This window comes from Schistocerca gregaria, chromosome 4 (genome assembly GCF_023897955.1).
Source record: "Schistocerca gregaria isolate iqSchGreg1 chromosome 4, iqSchGreg1.2, whole genome shotgun sequence".
NCBI classification, from domain to species: Eukaryota; Metazoa; Arthropoda; class Insecta; order Orthoptera; family Acrididae; genus Schistocerca; species Schistocerca gregaria.
In genome coordinates, this window is record NC_064923.1 from 457,720,198 (window position 1) to 457,744,679 (window position 24,482).

At 36.2% G+C, this 24,482-nt stretch overlaps 1 protein-coding gene across 2 annotated transcripts in view; it reads right to left on the bottom strand.

The window, feature by feature from the left end:
- LOC126267267 (uncharacterized) overlaps positions 1 to 24,482 on the bottom strand; it is a 459,263-nt gene that overhangs the window by 183,422 nt on the left and 251,359 nt on the right. For both annotated transcript variants that reach the window (XM_049972334.1, XM_049972333.1), the window contains exon 19: positions 16,419 to 16,601. In XM_049972334.1, coding sequence (XP_049828291.1) covers positions 16,419 to 16,601 — 183 coding nt within the window. The remainder of the gene's footprint in view (positions 1 to 16,418; positions 16,602 to 24,482) is intronic.

A 24,482-nucleotide genomic window follows, 5' to 3' on the forward strand; every position in this document is an offset into this window, starting at 1 on the left:
CTGCAAGATCCCACACATTATTAAACAACCAACAGAAAGTTGATAAAGCTTTGATGGAAGTTTTTACCTCACTTTCCATTTTCATTAAGTGAGAAGAGGTGACCTGAATGTAGCTTATTCTGGTTGCTGTACAATTTTTGAATGGAACAGTCCTTATTGACTGGAAGAGTATCAAAAGAAATTTAGCAGCATTTAGTATCAAATAGATGGGATCTTTTATGAATGTAACATGATGAATTGCATAAAATGCTGGCAAGTTTTTGAAGATAATAATTATCACTGTACAGTTAATTATGATTAACTTCCATTATTAACAAATGGTTTAACGTTTCTCAAAAGACTGAATGATCTTAGTTAATTAATAAATAACAAATGTTATGTGAATACTTGTTTTAGTTGTTAACTTTTAACTTACAGAAACTTTTATTAAGTTGAATTTTCTTACTTGATATACTGTTCCCATAATGTCTATATAAGATATATTACATGATGGGGATGACTGCTGGATAACAAATAAGACTTTTTGGATATAAGGTAATAATTTGTATTATTCCTCAACTGGAACCCTTCTGCACAATCAAGAACACTAAGTCACACTTCTGTGGAGGTGCTAGATTCACATGCAGGCACCCCAACTCCTGGCTGGTTGAAGAAATTTTCACCATGACTATTTAGTCGACAATGAGACATGAAGTGGGGACATCAACTTCTTGATTACTAAACTTCATGTCAATCACCTGGATTAAATTCCTATCTCTCCAGTGTCTCGTGTTGTGAATGCGTGTAATGCTGTTGATAATCTGTTTTTCAGAGGGGACACTGAGCTCAGTAGCTGATTTGTTGGTATGCAAGAGGGGCAGGCTATGTGCTGGCACCATATTTAACCCTCTTCCTTCCCTTTATTTTCATTAACACACATATAATACTATACTGTATAATTATTCATCACTGTCAGCCACACAACTCGAATACACAATAACACTCCATAGATGGCTGGAGAGAGGCAATGGCAAACAACTTCCTTTAAGAATTTGCTGAAGATAGCATATTTGCCTCCAGTATTTATTTCCTGGAAATAGGACTGGCTTTGACTTCAAAATTACCTGAAAAACACTTTCCACAAATATTGAGTTCTTTGCTTATGTCATCATATTGATACGTGTACGTGTGGGTAAAAGTACAGAAAATACAGATATTGTCTACTATTAAAGATAAAAATGAAAATTCTTAATATAAAATTTGAATACAAAGTCAACACATCTGTTTCTATCAGACACCAAGAACTAATTTCAACTCTGAGTACGTCGCTTCTGTTAGAACTTACTGATTACACAAGTACATGTAGAGCAATGTGAAGAAAACTGTATTCTATCCAACCACGGTACACGCAAAATGAGATCTACAGTATAATTCTTTTCAGATTCTATATGGACAAATGATTGACATTTACACAATCTGTCCATTGAAGGAACCTCCAGAAATGGCTCATTCTCATCATTAATTAGTCATTCTTATCAACTTACCAAAAGTAACACAGTTAGAAAATTTGCAGTTACAGAGTAACCTGGAAAATAATGACAATGATATTATATGCCTTCTGGAATAAATATTTTTTTTACAAATTGCATCTGTATAATGCCAAATGGAAAGTCTAAAGTCTGTCCTGAACAAGACTGAGAAGACCTGGAAAACAGATAAAGTAAGGACAAATACTGAAACTAATGATGACATTACATATCCAGTCTTACAGTAGCATGTTACTCACTTTCTGCAAGGACAGATTGATTTTTATATTATTTTTACCAAACTTGTATTATTTGCCATCTTTGGTGACAATGATGATGATGACAGCCATGTAGTATGCATACATTTTCAAAAACACTTGTAAAAGCATTATAAATAAAAATTGCATTGCCAAGTTAAGAGTGATACTAAAACATTTAAATTAGCTTCGGCATTAGAGCATTGTAAATTGTTTAAAAACTACAAAATTGTTAAAAGCTGGACACAAAAGTTAACAGGCAATTTCTTTACTAACTGTTTTACTGTTTCAGAAAATATTAAAGAATTTAAATTTTTATATTATAACGAATAATAACAGGATCACAAATTAAATTATAGTGTCTAGGAATGAAAATCATAATTCTGCAACTGTCCTTCCATGTTGAATTTATTACATTGATGGTATTAGCCATATGACATAAAATTTAAACAGTAGAATTTGAATTGTGCTGTTGTTAAAACTAATAATTGATCGCAGAGAACATTATAGTGTACTATAAGTTGTACTCTACAGAAAAATGACAAACTTAAATTAAAAAATTGAATACTTTGTGTCTCTGCCTAATGTTACAGCAATGTTTGTCTTCCTTTAGTTTTCTCTCAATGCTGTAGCACACCATCTCGGTATCTCTCTGTTTTCCTTTGCTGAGTGTTGTAGACAGAAATGGTTATAGCATTCCTATTCGATGCTTTGTTCACATTTACATTGTACAGTTTTGAGTTTGTTACCTGTATTCCACAGAGAAAGCTTTTGACAAAGTTGACTGGAATGCTCTCTTTAAAATTCTGAAGGTGTCAGGGGTCAAATACAGGGAGCGAAAGACTATTTACAATTTGTACAGAAACCAGATGGCAGTTATAAGAGTCAAGGGGAATAAAAGGGAAGCACTGGTTGAAAAGGTAGTGAGACAGAGTTGTAACCTATCACCGATGTCATTCAATATATTCATTGAACAAGCAGTAAAGGAAGCAACACAAAAATTGGGAGCAGGAATTAAAATCCATAGAGAAGCAATAAAAACTTTGAGGTTTGCCAATGACATTGTCATTCTGCCAGAGACAGCAAAGGACCTGGAAGATCAGTTAAATGGAATGGACAGTGTCTTGAAATGAGGGTATAAGATGAACATCAACAAAAGCAAAACAAATCAAAACGAGGATAATGGAATGTAGTCTTAAGGAAATCAGGTGACGCTGAGAGAATTAGATTAGGAAATGAGACACTTAAAGTAGTAGATGAATTTTTGCTATTTGGGGAGCAAAATAACTGATGATGGTCGAAGCAGGGAGAATATAAAATGTAGACTAGCAATGGCAAGAAAAGCGTTTCTTAAGAAAAGAAATTTGCTAACATCAAGTATAGATTGAAGTGGACATGGACAATAAATAGTTTAGACAAGAAAAGAATAGAAGCTTTCCAAATGTGGTGCTACAGAAGAATGTAAAAGATTAGGTGGATAGATCATGTAACTGAACAGGAGGTACTGAATAGAACTGGGGAGAAGAGAAATTTGCGGCACAACTTGTCTAGAAGAAGGGATCTGTTGGTAGGACATGTTCCAAGGCATCAAGGGATCACCAATTTAGTATTAGAGGGCAGTGTGGAGGGTAAAAATCGTAGAGGGAACCCAAAAGATGTATACACTAAGCAGATTCAGAAGGATGTAGGGTGCAGTAGTTACTTGGAAATGAAGAAGTTTGCACAGGATAGAGTAGCATAGGGAGCTTGCATCAAACCAGTCTCTGGACTGAAGATCACAACAACAACATGTCATATACAGATTAAGTTACAATGAAACAATGGAAAATTGGATATGGAATAACAACAATTTGAAATGTGATAGATCGCTACTCATCACAAAGAGGAGGTGGTGAGTGGCAGATAGCACCTGAAAGGGAACTGTTGAATATTATTGAGAATCAGACAGTCCTATAGCTTCTTCAGATGTAGAAACATGTTCATAAAGGCACAACTCACACATGGCCACAGTCATCTCCAGGTTGCCACACACCACTTCCTCTTTTTGGTGAGTATCAATCCATCATATTCCATATTGTTAAGTAACAAACATGTCTTTAAACCAGCACATCTGTTGTAAATGTAGGTCAATAATTCAATAAAATGTATTTGCTTCATTTGTTAAAAGTGAATACAGATTTTATTCTCTTCCTTCAACTGTAGTGGTTTCATAAGTGAACTCTTTTTTGCCACTGAATGATTTGCATGTGGACTGTATATTAATCATACAAAGAGTCCAAGTTGTTATTAACAGTTTCACACAAGAATAAGCTGTCCTTTATTCAGAAAGGTGTTCAACAAATTTATAAACATATGAATTCATATATGAAGATCTGAAATTCTGCTTCTGTGGTGATTAATACTGTCCCAGTCCCCCCTACTGCATATATAGAAGAAAGATTGTATTTCAAATAACTGTAATCTCATTTTCCAGTTTCTTTATTGCCAGTACTTCATGTAGTTCTGCTTTGGCGCAAGATGCACAAATAGACAAAACCTCTGTGTGTAATGAAAACAGAAACCTTCAACCAAGACAGTGTAAGACTAATCACGAGTGCCTAAGAGATTAGGCCCATCTCTGTGCTGAGTCCCCACTATCAATCCTGCAGCAGCTCCCCATGGTGTGACAGGCATATTGTCTGATCTGCAGTCAACAACTGCTATGGGAATTGGAGACCTAGTACATCACAGTTCACGTGCAGAGTTAGAGCTCGCTACCGGTTTGGATAATTATAGGTTTTCTAGACTTTAAGAGGGACAATACTATTGCATTCATAATATTTTATTCCAACACTGAAGTAATTTGACACTTTACAGAGAAGAATATAAACAGGATGAGTTTTCGACTGTGCTGTAGTTTTCCCCAACTATGCCCTCAATGAATGAATGAAATTTTCATGTATGACTATGACTAATGCTGGGTTGTACACAGTCTTGAGACCAATGGAGCAGATGAGCCCTAACACCATACTGGTCTATTCGAGTACGTAAAGAACATGTAATAGCTGCTTCCAGTCTCTCTGCTAAACTGGATCTTCGAAACTTTTAGTGATACTGAGATAGATAGAATTCAACTACTATTATTATGTGGCAAGTAAAGTGGTAAAAATCTTGTTAACTTATTTCAGTGAGTAAGCAAGTAACATATTTATTAAGTGTTACAATTATGTAATGACAAACAGATTTTTTTAATTCACTTGGCAGTGTGATTCTTTTCACTGCAGGGCACTATACATGATGTGACAGTATTAGAAAATGTACAAGAGCAACAGGAAAGCCTACATATAACATGACATATCTGCCACATTCTGTGCCCTATGATTTTGGAAGATGCAGTGCAGTCTATATCAGTTAATGAAATTTGTTGTTAAGAAATAAAAGAGTATACAGTGATGATGGATAAAATGAAAACAGTCTACACTGAATCCTCCATGAAACTTCATCCATATTGATAAACATAATTAATACAAGACTGTAATAAGGAGTTTTAAAGAAGGTTGAAGATTGAGAGCAGTTGTGTGTGTGATGGTCTCACATCTGCCATCAGAAGAATGCACAAATGTAGAAAGCCTCTATTTTATGTGAGTTTATTCTAACTAACAGTAAATCCTCAGTATCCTTAAAATTCTTATTTCATTCTGATCAGAAAGTTTTCCTTGTATTCTGATTTAAGATTCAATATGAATGTTATTCAGCTGTACTTAAGAGCAGAATGAACAGCCCCATAGATTAAAACTGCCATGTGTATTCATTTACTGACTAGTATAGAATATTTTGTAGAAATAAAATTTTAAAAGATTTGAAAATTGGAAGCTGTAACACAGGAATTTCAAAAGAGATACAAAATGTTTGCTATCTTTTGTAAGATAGTAGTAGTTCACAAAGTTGGACAGTAAATATAATCTGACAAGCAAAATACAAAAAACGTACATATATCATAGCTGCATTAAGACCTCTTCTTACCAACATACGCATTTTTGTAAAGCAGAGAAAATAAGAGAATTATCAATACTGGAAATATGTACAGTAAACCATGGAGTTTTATGATTAATTACATATACTGGGATAATGATATGCAATATGCATTTATGCTGTTTTTGGATTTGTTGACATTTAATACCAGTCTTTTATGGCTTGTGTCACTTTTTTAAATATATGAATTATAATATCTTGATGTAATATGTTCATTTGGAAATAAAACTTTCTCTACCGCATTCTAAAAGCACTGCTTTAAAAAATGAGATATTGTCATACATTGTGTAATTGTCAACTTTTTATAAATGGCAAATTTACATAATTTTCTAATTGACTTTCCTTGCATATAATACAAAAAAATTATCAGAAGTGCCATCACACAACTTTCACACATAAATAATAACTTCATCAAATATAATTCAAAACTTGGTTTACTTTAGATTATACAGATACAGTGTAAAAATTTTATTTTGTTTCCCATGCTTACCACTACCTTTCCTCTTTACAGCATGCACATCTCATGCCTGCTAAGAGGTTTTTATGCTCATTATATGTGGAATACTTACAAACTTTTACTGCATGCATATAAGATTATGTTTTGTAGAACATAAACTATTAACATGCAACTGACTTTCTTGCACTACGACTGGTTTGAAAGGAAATGTTTCAAATGGTAAATGGAAAATTAAGCTATGACTTCCTTTTATGAACTGTATTAAGAGGCATATGAAAGGACAATTGAAAACAAACTCACTCCAATAGCTTTTCTTTTTTTTTTTTTAAAAAAAAAAAAAGACAAAAGGTGATAACTGAGTATTTCTATGTTATGAGTACAATCCTTTGGGAGCCATAAATAAAGGAAAAAAATGAAGAAAAGAACCCTAGAAAAAATGTTGCAAGTTTGTTCATACAACCCAACCCCAGGAATAATTGAGGAATATTACATAACATGGAATGAAAATGTGATATAAATTCATTTATTTGTAAAATTGGTTCTGTCTTAACAGTTAATAGTGATGCATAAATGCAACAGTATAACTCAGTCTTTATTGCAGAAATATCTTAATAATGTCGTTAATTTCTGTGTAGCACATAGCATAAAATACAATAGACTTACAGTGACTCTTACACTGAGGAATAAAATGGCACGAAAAATGATATGGATTGCTTAGAAGCCTACACAGAAAGTCACGGACATTTTTTCCTTGCTTTGTTTCTTAAATAGCTTTTATGTTTCTGCACAGATACAAAAATAAATCTATAACGCTGCAGTTATTGTTGGCTATTTTTTACAGTTTATTTCGTTTTCGAAACCATCAAATGCCTGTATTTTATGAGAACTATTTGAGTTGCGTTACATAGAAAACGCATCCTCATGTCAAAATTCATACAAACTCTTCACTGAAAACTCTTATTTTTCATCGTGGACAATTACTTTCCACCTTAAATATGGTACAGGTCAAAAAAGAAATGCTTAACATTATGAAATAAAATGGTTGAAATAAACAGATATATTAGGAAAATACATTGTATTAAGCTTCTCAATAATCACAGTTTCGTGCTTCGTTACACATGCTGCTATATGCTAAATGATTCTCAATTTACTTTTAATGGCAGTAACATTACAAGTTGCTTAGCTCAAGATTTATGGACATTAACACAAACATTTCAGTGCTACTGTACTTCACTACAACTGGACAAACTAAAAGAATTCTCTTGCCACAGTTAAGAAACATACAAGCAAACACAAAAGACTCTCATACCATACACATCAATGGGAAATACTGGAACTGTTCATGGGTATAGCCCTCAAACAACACATGAAATTATTATTTCAGAGCAGCATTGACTCTGTGACTCTTTTTTTTAAACAGACAATCTCTGACAATAATAGAATTAATTCAGAATATTCATAAAGCTCAGAATTATTCTACTGATTGTGGATTATATCCATGAACCTTGAGCAATGTTATGTAAAATACGCAGCAATGACTCTATAAAAAAATATGCAATGATAGATGAAAATATGCATATCATGTATGATTCCATCTTTTGGGTAACAGCAAAAATTTAATAGACATGGTGATAAAATAACAGAAAAAATTCTTATAGTGATAATAACATACAATGTTCATCTCTATCTTGAATTTAAAGTCCTGGAATATCAAAGAAACAGATGTTTGTCCGCCTTAAAGTCATGTGATTGATACCCCATTATTATACTTGAATACTCAGAGATGTTATGTGTGATGTAGATGATGATGTTCATATAGGAACAAATTGATGAATTAACTCGGGTATTTAATCTCTATATAATTCACAGTTCATAGAGATCATACAATACAAGGCTTTTTGCAATAATTCAGTATAAATAATTATTCAAAACTGGGTATCACTTTTACTTTTCTCCATCAAATTATTCTGTGAATTACTGCTTAAGGCCTTTAAGTTTAAGGAGTCTCACATTGCTTAACATGATGTTTTGCTTAGTATGAATAAACTGCTAATAAATTATAGCTTTTTGGTAATATGAAGTTACTCCTTGATGTTATGTGATGGCCATGTTTCACTATGACCATGATTAATGCTGACCACTTATTAGAACAAGGTCTCTCACAACCATATTTTCATGCACCATCCTACCACCACCAGACATAATTTCCACTTTCATCTATAATTTTTTTCCCTTTTTTTACTTTTTCAGACTTATCTGACAGAGGAATACTTTTGCTTGATGGCTTTGCACTGGCAGCAAAAGGCTTGTCCTTTACATTGGCACCACTTCGATCTTTGCTGGTAGGTTGATTTGTGGGCTTGCTTGTTGGGTTTGTCAACTTGTTGGGAGTAAACTTTTTGTTCACTGGCGTCGGAGTTGCCTTGGCTATCCTCGAGCCTTGCTTGACCTTAGTTGGGCAGCACTGATAGGGCTCATAGGAAGGGTTGGGGACCACGCTTTTCCCTCCAAGTCCAATGTAGAAACAGCCATCGCCTGCAGCAAATTAAGTAAACAATGTGTCAGTGTTTCACTTCCCCATTATTAATCATATTTAAACTTTTTATGACCCCACATTTGCAGTCATGTAATGTTTCACAGTAAAACCATTTTAAACAGAAAGTATTGCACTGCAATAAATGTACTGTCAGTTAATTTTTAATTGCTCTTGCGTAAGTCTCGAAACATTTATTGAGATGTTAGTGAATGCAAAAAAATTCTAGAAAATAACTATGCTGTATTTCCATTGAAATACAGTTTAGAAACATACTGTGACTGCAAAGTAAATGGAGGTGAAATTTAAAAAAAAATATATGACAAAATAGTTAATTTTCATTGACCAATTATGTTTCATTTAACCTGCTGCAGACGTGAACTGTTAGAAATTATAGTGTGACATGCATTTTAAGAGCTGAGTGGAAATGCATGCAGGTTGATTGAAAAAAAAAAAAAAAAAAAAAAAAATTAGTACCACTCCGTTGTGTAGGTAAAAACTTTTTTTCAGTATCATGATTTCTTCAGTGATGTACAGCCCATTTTTATGAAGCACAAAAATAATAAAATGAAAGCACATTCATTGGTTTAGTAGAGAGCATGTGTGCTCAGTGTGACAACAATTCTTGGGAGCAAAATCTTTCTACAACGGCAGTTGTTCTGTGAAGTAAAATTCAAATGAAGAATGTAGCAGCAGAGAACCTCGTTGTATTACTGAGAAACACACAAGTAGTAGTTTCAAAACTGGAATATAATAGAAGTACAAGAAAAATAGGAAAAAAGAGAAAACAAGTCTGCAAATTGTGTCAATACCTCAACTGAACTGAACACAGGGAGTAGAAATGTTCCACAAAGTAAAGTGAGAGAATAAACTTGAAACATTTTTCACTTGCATACTTTGTACATTCCTGATAGACAAGAAAATAGTTTTCCTCCTATATTTACATGTAATGAAACATTAAACATCACATTATTTACCTTTAACAACAATTCTCCTATCATTTACATCACTGTCATCATCATCATCATCATCATCATCATCATCCTCATCATCATCATCCTCATCATCATCATCACCACCATCATTGCCTGTATTAAATTAGTTATAAGCAAAACCATGCATTAGCATAAAGAAAATAGTATATCAGATGATACAGTTTCTAAAAAAATGTTGAAATAAACAGCTTAATTGTTACACATCATGCACCATTCAATATTATTGAGTTTTAGACTGGTGTAATAAATAAAACCTGAAGCATTAAACAATGGTAAAGACATGGAAATTGACCTTTTTCACCAAACAAAACAGTAAACATTAATAGTAACACACAGAAATTACAAAAAAAAGCACTTCATTTCACTGAATCATATGTCAGTTCCTCAGCAGTTAAAGATAAAAAAGAAAATGTAAGATGTAAGAGCAGAAAAGAGATGTTAAATGATTAAATTCAAAATAAGCTATGTTAGTTTGACAGCAAGCAACAGATGGTGGTCTGTTACTTCTCAATATCTATAGGTTGGCTGTCTTTTGACTGAAATCCCTCAAGCCCATAATGCGAGTGAGGTGTCCTCGACCTTACTGTTTTACCATGTCTCCCATTTTTTCATGTTTCATCTACTATGATTCCCAGAAAGATGTTCCCATGCCCTCTCCCTCATCTCCTCTTTTTTTCATGAAGAGGGCAGATAACTTTTCATTTCTGTGTGTCACTATTAACCTGACACTGTTTCATGTTCAATGATTAAGATCATTTAATTTGTCTTCCTTATGAATTTTTAATTTGTGAGCATTGTTGCTTTCTGTTTGATGCAAGCCCAGGAAAAATTAAATACTGATTCCAGAATGCTCACACAAGGCAAAGAAGGGTGAAATTCAGAGAACCTAAAATATTTCATTGATATGAGCTGTTTATTTTCATTCATTACATAAACATATAATTAAAATAGCAGACATACCAAGTAAAATGACTTAACAAAACTCTGACACCACTTCAGTGTTCAATGCTGAAGTCACATTGCAGGTATAAACAATAAATTAAAGTTGGACTGTTTGTGAATGAACATAGAGGAAGACAGGCAGAGTCAACTATTACACCACTGTTATCAAAACTGATACCAGAGTTCTGCTAGGTGAGGAACAATACTTCACATGGCTGACATATAACAGAATTATGTTGATCAATTATAGGCTACAGATACAATTACTCCAGAAATCAAAGACACATATCTTACACCTACATGCACTAGAATAAATCAGTTCATTGCCTGGTTTTCAGAAAAATTGCACACTCTACTGTATGTATAAAAAAAACATTTAGTTTTACCTACCATTGATGTCATTAAAAATCTGTCTCAAACTCATCTACAAAAGGAGAGTTTTGCTGAACACATAATTTTGTCCCTTCTGATACTACATACATCACACTAGCAGTATGTTCTACATAAAGCACATTTTATTGTTTGTATCATCAGACACTAATGTCTTTCAAATATCACTTGAAGTGACACCTCTGATGTGAAATTGTATGAAAGCTGCCTCACTAATTTCCAAATTTAAGAGACATCTTGAGCTTAAGTTTATTTTTCCCCCTGGAGTTTAACCTTCTTTCAGTAATTAAATTAGTACGCACTGACCTGAAAGTGTCCAGACATTTACTTCTAATATTGGTGTATACTCTTATTAGATCTTTTTCCACCTGTGCAGAAAAGTGCAAATCTCACATTTTGCACAATGGTTTAGTGTATTCAATTTTTCTTTATATATATTATGTTCTCATCAACCTTTCAAATTAAGAGCTGAGATACAAAAATAGATTGTGCAATCATTCAATCCAGAAAATATTAGATTACTTGCAAATACCAACAGACTGTTTAAATCCTTCAAAGAAAATGATTCTATGCACATTAAGAAAATATATCAAACTGAGTAAACTTTTAAAAAGTATGTTTTGAAACAGTAATTTTGATTAAGTACTCTTTTACAGCACATGGGATTTCTAAATACTGACATTCATTAATGCCAGTAAATGTGATGTATGGTATTAAGTAAAGACAATGACTCAAATATTTCCATAGGTCACTTAAATGTAACATAGTTTTCAGAATGATGAGTGATTAAGATATCTGATTATACTACTTTTACAAATGAGACATCTTGTCACGTTACTTAATGCTCTGCTTCATTATCACTAAGTGTAGCACCTACTGCATTAGGTTGTGTTAGTTTTTCAAATCATTATCTACAAATATATACATGTATTCCCTGTAAGTTAATGAGAACAGAATAGCCAAAAATGCTATTTCATCAGTAAGTTAAAACCTTAGATGACTAACTTTAGAACAATTCACAACTGTAATACAACTATAAAAAATTGCAACTCTAAATATTTGTGAATGAAATGCATAAAGTGAGTAACACGTTAAAGTAAAAATACAACAAAAACTGTAAACTAAGCAAATTCTCAAAGGAACTCATGTAATATAAAAGGAATATTTCTAATTGTCCTTACTTTTCTGTTCAACTAGCCAATGCAGAACCTTATCTTCATTCTTAAGATTACCTAGAACGAGAAGAAAACTGTTAATATACCAGAATTAATTAATCACTTCATTTTTAAATAAACACAATATTTAATATGTTTAATGGTGGTCATTACACCATCTGTGATTAAGACTTCATTTTTTCTGAATATGGAATCTGTTAATTTTGAGCACAACAACAAAATGATCAGTTCATTTGATGCTGTAGTAAAATATTTTGTGGGGCATAATAAACCATAAAATGTTTTGTGCTTGCATATGTTTGTAGCGGAAATCCAAAAATCCTTGATTTTAATCATTCTGATGTTGTGACTTCTCTCATGCTTGATATTTATCGAAATCACAAAGAAATAATTTTTTAAAGGGACATGCCCTCATTTGACTCTTTTACTGTTTCTTTCAGTGCAACCCAGATTTTGGCCTTTTATGCCACTTTCAAGTATTTTGTTTTATACCTTTAACATATGTTGGAGGACACTTAATATGCTGTCAGGCTCGAAGTTGGCCATAAAATAAGAAAAAAATAAATAACATGCAACAACTACAAATTAAATGCAGAACAATTTCAGTTGGATGAGATATGAAGGAATTTGAAGTCTGATGTGTAGTAAATAACCCAAGCAGAGTCTGAGTTTACAGATATTAATTAAAGCCAAGAACTGGCAAGGAACCATTGTAAATGAATCACAGTGGAAGATGGCACTGAACTGAGAATGCTGTAAGTGACAGCAAAGTGTTTTACAACTAAGTGACCTTAAACTTTAATGTCATGCAATTTTTAGCATAATAAAAATTCTATGCATGTTTTGTCCTGAGGAACATAGGAAAAGATTACTTTTGTAATAGAAAGCAATGACTACAGAGTTTATCTCACTTTGATAAATCACCAGGGAACACTATATGGAGGTTAAAATAATATAGCGCCGATCGAAACACAAAGCACCATGATGTAATTCTTCACCCTGTTTAATACTTTGCCTGGGCATTTAATAAACTGCCAGTTACGCTTAAAGCAAAGAATGAAAAAAAGCTAATTTACATATTTTGATATTTACAAGATACAGGGACATTGTTGCTGTAACACTTTTAGCCGAGTTTTGGAGCTCAGTTGTGTCAGAGTGTCACTTTCACTAAAGTGGAGGCTGCATATGATGACTGTGAGTGTCCATATCATATCTTATAAAATACCAAGTCATTTTTTTACATTTCCAGGGGAAAATATTAAATTAAAATATAATACCTTATCAAAAAGTTCTTGGCATGTTATATATTGCCTAGGCAGTCGAAGCAATGCCTTGGTTTGACAATCTGCCGGAGTCTTATATGGTTCATAACCCAAGTAACTACAACTTATTTTTGTAAAGCTTTGTGTATGAGGCTATAAGGGAAAATTCTATAAAACATGAAATTCAGCACTAGACTCTAATTCTTCCCTGATATAGTTTACAGTTATTTTCTTTATTATTTTTGCTGTGCCCAAAAACCTTTTTCTCTTGATCACAGATTCTGAGTATCTTTTTTTCCCGAACCAACTGCAAACTTTTTCTTTGCCTCTTTTGCTCCTTCTTCTCCTCAGCATTACCAAGTTAACTTCAGGTGAGAAATACACATTCATTGCATTACCCAACAATTGTCTGAATGCCTAAACACATTGACTTTAAGGTTTTCATCAAAAGCAATAATCTGTCACTATTCACACCTGTAATGTATCTGATCAAGGTTTTTTCTCTTAAATCACAGATTATAAGCCTGTCTGTTTATTACACTATTTGTCTAGTGAGTGACAGTAGCTCTATTTTTCTAACACCTTTTCTCTCCTTAACACAGAAACCAAATAGTTTTCTGTCTGTACATCTAAGAACCTTTCCCCATTGTTCCTGTTTCGGTGAATAATAAGTGGGACTATCTAAATTTGTTCAGTCATTAAGGTACTGGATTTTTGTTCAGCACGAGTGAGGTTCAAATATCAACCCCATCATCCAGATATAGATTTTTCATAGTTTCTTGAACCACTTAAAGCAAAAACCTTGACGGAGCTTTTAAAGAGAATAAAAGCTGTTTTCCTTCCCCATAAAACTTCAAGCCTGAGTAAAAATATCCACAAAATGCCTCTCATGAGACTGAAGTATACACAATACACACACACACACACACACACACACACACACACACACACACACACACACACACTACTGAGCTTATAGAAACAAATGTATGATATGTGGGGAACAATTAGAAATAAAAAAGATGATGGAAGAGAATAAATGTGAAAAAGGCCAAGTCAAATCACAGATTCTGTAAATCTTAGATAATTCAGAATGTATGATGATAGAAGGGTGAGCAAAAAGCAGGAACTTGGGAGCATAGTTACTGCACTTTCTTATGTGTCCATCTCATCTTTTTTTAAGCAAAGTTTCTAAGTTTCACCTAACTTTCTAATGGTTACTTACCTTTTCAAAATTATCTTTATTTAAGATAAGAAAATACCCTGAAATTAAGTATCTTTCCTCGCTGTGTAACTTGAATGGTTTTTCAATGTGAGTCTACAATGATCCCTTAGACATCCTATATCATCATTGGTTGTGAAAATTATATTTTATCTATGAAATGTGATTTACAGTAAAATACACAAATTACTTTACTGTGAATAAATGAACATGTTTTCTCACCTTATTACAGCAGCCATCCAGTGTCAAGCCATGAAAAAACTAACATCTTTTAAACAAAAATGAAACTTAAACTTGATTTAATTGGCAGTATGTTACTGACATATAATTTACACAAAAGTGAAATAAATGGCATGTAATAATGAAACTTCTCTTTAAAAGTTACTTTCTATTCCTGAAGCACAAGATTGAATCCCAGAAACACGTAAAAAGATGCTACATAAAAGCAAATGAAGACCATAAAGAATACTGGGAGAAATTTTCAAATATTTAAAGTCTCTGATCAACTACTCATGGTCAGGATTCACAGTCATATTGAATTTTTTAAAGGGTAATATGTCCTTTCAAAAATCTAAAGTCTCACACTAAAGATATCAAAACTACAGTCACTAAAAAGAAATTAATTTACAAAATTAAGAATTATAAATAACAAATAATAATGGATCCACAAGGGCATGTATCTGTATGAGACCAGCATCACATATACCCAAGCAATATTGTTTCCTTAAATTTCAGCACGTTTAAACATATAAATTCCAGTATTACAATGTAGGATTTCTAGCAATGTCGAAAATTTTTACACCGGCACATTTTTCTTCTTTTAACTTGGTTATCAAACTGTAGAATACCATTAAATACATTTCCTGAATGATAAATAAGTTGCTTAATGATCATTTATTTTAAAGAAAACAAATGATGTTCACTCCACTTAGGAGTATCAACGATATAAGGAAAAGACAGAATGTTACAAGCTGTAAAGATAACACATTGATCTGCACGCTAGCACAATGAAAAGACACTTATACATTTGCTTTTGGCCAAAGCCGTCTTCAGAAAAGGAAACACACACATACATTTACACAAGGAAGCATATGTCATGCACACATGAGCACCGTCTCTGGAAACTCCAGTCTGAGTTGACAGAGATGGCAGTAATGTGGGCATTAGTTATGCTCGCTTGTGTGAATTAATGTGTGCAGGTTTCCTTTTCTGTAGAAGGCTTTGGCTGGAACATAATGTGTAAGTGCCTTTTTGTTGTGCCTCTTTGCAACTCAGCATGTTATCTTTACAGTGAGTATCAATCTGTCTTTTCCTTATACTGTTTATTTCAAAGAGATTGAACAGGAGTCAGAAAAAGTTGATATTTCTAAAATATGTACATATTGGAAAAATTGATAATTTCTAATTGTTTAACATGGTAAATTTACAGAGACAAAATTTACTGAAAGTATTATTTCAATCAGCTCAAGACTGAAGCCTTTTCAATAACAATTTCTATCTTTGCTGCAACGACCACCTGCAGTTATTGGATACTACTTTTCCGTTGTCTTTTCATAGGGCAAGACTGACCTGTAAAAGCTTAATGTCGTATAATAAAACCCATCTGATTATTTCACCTGAAGCTGTCATTAGTACAACACCCAAATAATATGGAAGTGGAGAAACTTACCGTTGTACATAATGGGAACACCAGTTTCATAATACACAAGGGCAGGAAAGCTGAAAATTCCAATCTCAGATGCCAACTTTGAATCTTTAGATTTCACAAACTGGATGCCATGTTTGTCAGTATCATCATCTATTGTTTCAAGTTCTTCAAGAATTTCATCACATTTTTCACAGTTGTCATCATCTGTAATTGTGACATATTAATGAAGATAATTTATATATGTGAATATTTTCAGCAAATCATACATTTTCATCACATTACTATATTGTGTGATAATTTCAGATTGTTGGAAGCTTGATTCAAGATACACAAGAAAAAGGCTTCAAGCCACCAACCTATAGTACATTAACCCTTTGAGTACCAGTGGTTTCAGCCCAAATGCCCCCACACCCTCCACACCGCCACACACACACATACATGAAACAATTTACACTGTTGCAAGACAGAGATATCTAGTGGCAAAAGGCCATTTTGATGTGTTTTTTTTATATTGTATATCGATCATATTGAGGAGATAATTGACAGTGAAAATAAGTATTACTTAAGTTATTGTAAACATAAATTTGAATTAGTGCTAGTGGTGTTATGAGTGGTTTTGAAATGTAACTGCTGGAGCAGTGCATGTTTTTGATACAAATTTATTAAATTTTGGGTCCCTTTTTGCTTGTTATTTAGAACTATAATTTGTTTTATACATTATGGATTCATGGATGTTTTGGGATGTGGTGTAGTCTCTTGGAAAAATTTGAAATTGCTTTCAAATATAGCTCACGAAACAATGGGTGGTTGAAAACTGTATGTCCCAGTAGTTCCAAAGTTAAATCATGACTTTAATACAATTGATTGTCTACTTTCTGTCAATTTCTTCTCATATTACTTGCTTACTAAGATAATAAAGATTAATTTTATGAAAAGTTATAAAATTATAGTCCGAAGGAAACACGTTCCTTAAAATAATCAGTTATTTACTTTTTGCAACTTTATTCTTATATTAATTACTTGCTATGATAATACAGGTAAATTTTGAGAAAAATTTCAAAATTATTTTTTTATGTTGCTGGAACTCACATGGTTAATTTTCAAATTTTGACTTATACCACATCCCTGATGGCTTTCCTTCATAATGGTACTTGTACAGTTATGAGATGTAGTCCCCGCTAAATTAAAAATATGAATCAAAGATAATGGACCCTCAAAGTAATGCTACCAGAAATTCCCAGGTAGAATATAAATAATGGATGTATTAAAGCTAATCATCCAACATATACTAGAGTCATTGAAGTCAGTCAGCACTTAGAGAAGAGCTGTTGAGAAAAACACATAAACACCACACCATACGCATAAACAGCTACACTGTCCCAGGTGACTACAGTATCATAGTGCTGCGGTTCAACTCTTGTTAAAGGAAAGACATTGTCTGGAAGATCACCGTTTTCAGTCTTGTTTATATGCTCTTCGTCCATATAATACTTCAATTCATGATGAATAGTTCCCTCACTAACCTCTATGGAAGGTCAGAAACTACTTGCAAATTGCTGAAACACGAAGGGATTGAATCACAGGCAAAAATCTGTGTAAATGGGGAAAAAGTTATTGAATCTATAGTTTGAAGAATATTTCATGCAAGTTCTTTATCAGATGGAGGAAGTATATAGGAAACTTGACTGTTGAATTTTGGCAAATAATAATACAAGCCAGTCCTACCATTAAAGTCATGTTAGCGATAGAAAACGACAGTGACTCTTGTATAAATTGATACAGATGATGAGCAGAGAGACACGGAGGAGAGAATGAACAGAGAGAGAAGGGAAGAATGAGACGGACTGTGATAGCAGGGAGGAGATGGACAAAGAGAGAGAAAAAGTGGATTGAGATGTGTTGTGCAGGTAGTATCAGCATGGGCAGAGAGATGGGAGGGAGGAAGAGGTGATGACATGGAGAGGCAGGGAAAGAAGATGCCTCATTATATGTATCAGAAATGTATATGAGACAGTGAAAATGCTAGCATATAGATAAAATCTTGTGAGTGTATGTGTGTGTATTTCCAGCATCTCCTCTTAAACCATTGGATCAATTTCAACCAAATTTGGTATACTCTCTGCTTGCTACATGAGAATCAGCAACATGGGGTTTAGAGACTCCGGGATGCCATAGGAGCAGAGGTTTATTTTTTTCCCCTGACGTTTAGCTTGCCCTGCACAGCAGGCATGTTTTTGGGTAGTATCAACACATGCCTTGCAGGGTTACACATGCAGATGGTCACAGCTGAGTAGAGGGAGGAAGGAAGAGAAGGATTCTGGGAGAGGGGGGAGGATGAGGTGGACAGATAAAGGGGGGAGGAGATACAAGAGGTGATGGACAGTGAGAGGGGGAAGATGGGATGGACAGAGAGAGGGGGAAGTAGGAGATGAACACAGAGAGGGGGAGCATGAGATGGACAGAGAGAGAGAGTGGAAGAAGAAGAGATGGACAGAGAGGAGGGCAGAGGAGATGGACAGAGAGTGAGGCAAACAGGGGATGGACAGAGGAAAGAGAGGAGGAAGAGATGCAGGAGACAGGTGGAAGGTGTGGTGAGGTACTGAGCAGGTGGAAAAGGAAGAGCAGCAGGAGGAGACGGACAGAGAGAAGGGAAGGAGAATGTGGACAAAGAGAGGAGGGAGGAAGATAGGTCAGACAAATGGGCAGAGGAGATGAACAGAAAGGGGGAAAATATATAGAGAAAATAGAAAGAAACTTCCACATGGGAAAAATATATTGTAAACATAGATTCCAAGACTTACCAAGCGGGAAAGCGCTGGTAGAAAAGGCACAATAAAATTTTGTGTGTGTGTGTTTGTGTGTTATTTTATTGTGTCTGTCTACCGGTGCTTTCCCGCTTGGTAAGTCTTGGAATCTTTGTTTTTAATATATATATATATATATATATATATATATATATATATATATATATATATATATATATATATATAAAACAGAAAGAAACTTCCACATGGAAAAAATATATTAAAAACAAAGATTCTAAGACTTACCAAGCGGGAAAGCGCCGGCAGACAGGCACATGAACAAAACACACAAACACACACACACAGAATTACGAGCTTTCGCAACTGGCAGTTGCTTCGTCAGGAAGGAAGGAAGGAGAGGGAAAAATGAAAGGATGTGGGTTTTAAGGGAGAGGGTAAGGAGTCATTCCAATCCCGGGAGCGGAAAGACTTCCCTTAGGGAAAAAAAGGACAGGTGTACACTCGCACACACACACACACACACACACACACACACATATCCATCCTTTTTTTCCCTAAGGGAAGTCTTTCCGCTCCCGGGATTGGAATGACTCCTTACCCTCTCCCTTAAAACCCACATCCTTTCATTTTTCCCTCTCCTTCCTTCCTGACGAAGCAACTGCCAGTTGCGAAAGCTCGTAATTCTGTGTGTGTGTTTGTGTGTTTTGTTCATGTGCCTGTCTGCCGGCGCTTTCCCGCTTGGTAAGTCTTAGAAATATATATATATATATATATATATATATATATATATATATATATATATATATATATATTCAAGCTTTCACAACCCAAGGTTGCTTCATCAGGAAAGAGGGAAGGAGAGGGAAAGACGAAAGGATGTGTGTTTTAAGGGAGAGGGTAAGGAGTCATTCCAATCATGGGAGCAGAAAGACTTACCTTAGGGGTAAAAAAGGACAGGTATACACTTGCACACACACACATATCCATCCGCACATATACAGACACAGGCAGACATATGTAAAGGCTCTTTGCCTCTCAGAAGTACGCATGTGGGAACTGCCATTACGGCATGATGTTGGTTTTCACCACCCATCTGGCCTCAAGTTATGTTAATTTCTTTGGTCTCAGCATTTCTTTTCAGTAACTACTCCATTACTTGATGTCTATCCCCCTCCCCCTGCCATACCTTATATGTCTACCAAGTATATTGCACTTAGCTTTCCCTGTCTTGATCATTACCATATGATCCACCTCTAAACTCTCAGGTTTTCGGATCTCATCCAGCACAGTTCCCAGCAGTCAGTCTTTCCTTCTCATACCGTCCGATTAAGTCTCTCCTTATACATGGTTCTGGAAAACTTTTATATAACTCTCCCCATTTCCTAAATCTCGTCAGTCATTTCCTACATCAGTCTTTTTCCCCTTCAATCCTTCAGCCAAAACACGAAGCCACTGGGTCCAAATGCTTGCATATTTTCTTAACTTTCGTAAGTGTAACCTCAAGCTGCCGCTTGGTAATTCTTTGTCAGGTATAAAGCAGCATGTATGTCTGGGATCTCCAACCAAACCCCTGCATAAAATTCAACCAAATCTGGCATACAAACAGCAGACTTTACAAGTATCAGCACTGTGGGCTTTATGACCTTATAGTTTCAACAGAGAGATACAGGAGTAAGGAAAGGTTTCTCATGGCCCTTAACATTTAGGCTGCCCTAAGTGACAAATGTGTTGCTTTATTAACCTTCTTTGTATGGCAGCCTAAGCAGGGGGCACGAGGAAATAGCTAAAGGGGGAGGAGGAGCTGGACGTAGAGAGGTGGCCAGGAGATAGATATAGAGAGACTGAAGGAAGAGATGAATAGGGAAAGATTAGATGGGGCAGGAGGAGGTGGACAGAGAAATGGGGGACAGGAGGAAATGGATGGAGAATGAGGGGAAGGAGAGGATGGATAGGGAGGAGGATGTGGAGATGGACAGAGTGAGAGGGAGGAGGATATGCACAGAGGGCAGGGATAGGAGGTGGAGGAGATGTGAAAAGAGAGGGTGACAGAGAAGATGGAAAAATAGAGGGTGGAGGAGGAGAGGAAGAGATAGAGAGAGGGTGGAGGAGGAGATGTGTGCAATAAAAATATGTCGAACACTTACATAGTGAAGCTGCAGAGAAAAGGCTAGTCTCTATCTGTAAATATATAAAGCACAATTTATATTTGTGTGTTTGCCCAGATCTCCTCCCAAACCTGTGGATGGATTTTGACCGAATCTGGCACAGATAATAAGGCTTCACAAGTATCAGGACTGAGGTTTAAATATCTTAGCTCCAACATGAGCGGAGATACGAGCAAAAACTTGCATTTTCCAGCCCCTGGTATACAGATGTATAGGCTGCCCTGCATGGTAGATGCATTGTGTGGGAATAGTATCAGCCTGCCTCACTGCTCTGCTTTGGTATGCATTCAGCACACTGGGGAAAGAAAAGATTTTCCTGCCTCCAATGTGTAGGACACTCTACACAAGGGGCACATTTTGTGGGAGTAGTATAAGTCTGATTTATCCACTTCCATTGCAGGGGTACATATGAACATGGAAATGGCTTAGAAAAGAGATGGGTGGAGGAGATGGGTAGTGGGAAAGAAGAGAATGAGCTGGACAGAGAAAGGGGTGGAGGAAATGAAAAGAGAGGGAGTGGAGGGGAAGGACAGAGAGAGAGGCGGAAACGGTGAGATGGACAGAAAGTGTGGGGAGGAGGAGACAGACAGACAGAGAGACAGACAGAGAGAGAGAGAGAGAGAGAGAGAGAGCGAGAGAGACAGAGAGAGAGAGACAGACAGAGAGAGAGGAGGTGTGTTGTGCGGGTAGCACTGGCATACCTTGAAGGTGCTACACCTGTGGATGGGCACAGCTAATTAGAGAAAGGGAGAGGGATGAGACAGACAGGAAGAGAGGGGAAGAATGAGCTGGACAGAGAAATGAGAGAGAAGGAGATGGACAGAGAGAGAGAGAGAGAGAGAGAGAGAGAGAGAGAGAGAGAGAGAGAGAGAGAGAGAGAGGAGGAAGGGGAGGAGGAGATGGGCAGAGTGTTGGATGAGGTGGTGACAGACAGAGGAAGGGGAGGAGGAGATATACATTGAGTGGAGGTGGATGCAGGGTTAGAGAGGTAGTGGGCAGGTGGAAAAGGAAGAGGTGCAGAGGAATATGGAGAGAGGGAGGGGAGGATGATATGGACAGAGGTAGAAGGGAAGAAAACATGGTCAGGGAGAGGAGTCGAGGAAATGGAGGAATAGAGTGGGAAGGAAGAGATGGAGGTGTAGAGTCGAGGGGATGAGATGGGCAGAGAGATGGGAGGGAGGAAGAGGTGACACAGAGAGGGAGGAAAAGGAGATGTCTGCAATATATGTGTCGAACATGCATGCAAGCCAGTGAAAAGGATAGTATATAGATAAAATAGGATGTGTGTGTGTGTGTTATGTGTGTGTGTGTGTGTGTGTGTGTGTGTGTGTGTGTGTGTGTGTGTGTGTGTCAAGCATCTCCTCCTAAACCACTGTATCAGTTTCAATCACATTTGATACAAACACTGCTTACTATATGAGAATCACTACTGTGATATTTAGAGTCTCCAAGCTCCCGTAGAAGCAGAGATGGGTAAAAAAGGGGTTTCTTTCTGACATGTAGGCTGCTGCTCAGCAGGCATTTTGTGTTGGTGGTATCAACATACCATGTAGGGGTTACATAAGCAAATGGGCACAGCTGAAAAGAGAGAGGGAGGAGGAGATGTACAGTGAGAGAGGAAGGAGGATGAGATCGACAGAGAAAGGGGGAAGGAGATAGACAGAGCGGGGAGGAAGTGGGCAGAGAGAGTGTGGAGGAGTATGAGAAGGACAGAGACATTGGGGGGCACTGGTGATGGACAGAGAGAGGAGTGAGTTGTGGACAGACAGAGACAGGGGGAGGAGGAGATGGACATATAGAGGGGCAGAAGTGGTTGGATGGAGAGAAGTGTGGAAGAGGAGATGCAGGAGGCAGGTGGAAGATGTAGAGTGGCAGTGGGCAGATGAAACAGGAAGAGGGGGAGGAGAAGATGGATAGAGAGAGGGCGAGTAGGATAGGGACAAAGCCGGGAGGAGGAAAAATGGGCAGAGAGGGAGGCAGCAAAATGGACAAAGAGAGGAGGAGCCAGAAAGAATGAGAGAATAGGGAGGAGTGGATCAACAGATAGATGTAGGAGGATGTGGTGGATTGAGAAACAGGGCAGCAGGAGGGAGGAGGACAACGAGATTTGTGCACTGTTCTAGTATGCATCGAACACGTACACAAGTGAAGCTGAAGGGGGAAGGCTAGCACATATTTATTTTCAACAAGTCCTTGGTAGGCATCTGGAGGTATGTGGTACAAGGTGTCGATGCACAAGTCATACAATTCCCCAAACCTACAGGCCAATAGTGTCCTAAATGTGTTCCACTGGTTACAGATCAGGCAGATTTGATGGCCAAGACATCAGTTTGAGTACAATATTTGCGACATGGACAATTACCCTGCTGGAAGATGGCATCGTTGTCACTGAATACATCAAGCATGAACGGATGCAGGTGGTCTGTAATAACGTCCATGTAGTTCACAGTTGTCATGGTGCTTTCGGTTACTACCACAGCTCCATGGAAGCCCAGCTGAACATCCTACTTGGGTTAAGATCGTCACCATTGGCCTACGGTCATCGTGCGGTCATGTTTCGAGCATTCATTTGCTTGTATGGTGGTGTCTCCAGTCACAACCACCACCTCATGTAGCAAGAAATGTGATTCACCTGTCCAGGCAATATGTCTACATTGTTCAGTCTCAATGGCCCCCACAATGACTATTACTGTAATTGACAATGTCATTGGATAAACATGGGAGTACACAGGGGTCATCTGTTGACGAATTCCATGTTCAACAATGTGTGCCGAACAGTGTGCTATGAAATACATGAGCCTGCACCAGCACTGTACCCTGTTAACAGACCTGTCAGAGATCACTGCTTTACAGAGCAGGCAAGTGTCCTAACTCCACTTTCTGTAATTGGTCATGGACATTCAGCATCATATCGCCTATTCATGGTTTCACATTCCTTTAATCACTTTCCATAGATGGACAAGGCAGTAGCATATGAACGGCCAATGAACTTCACTGTTTCTGAGATAAATTATCTATAGTGGTATTTATGTGCACTAAAAACTTTGCTGAACAAATTCTAGCCTGTTCTGTTGAAACAACTTTTTGGAATACCAACTTTTTTCCTGTACCAAATGTCTGAACAGTCTACTATGCATGATCTTATTGAATCCTTT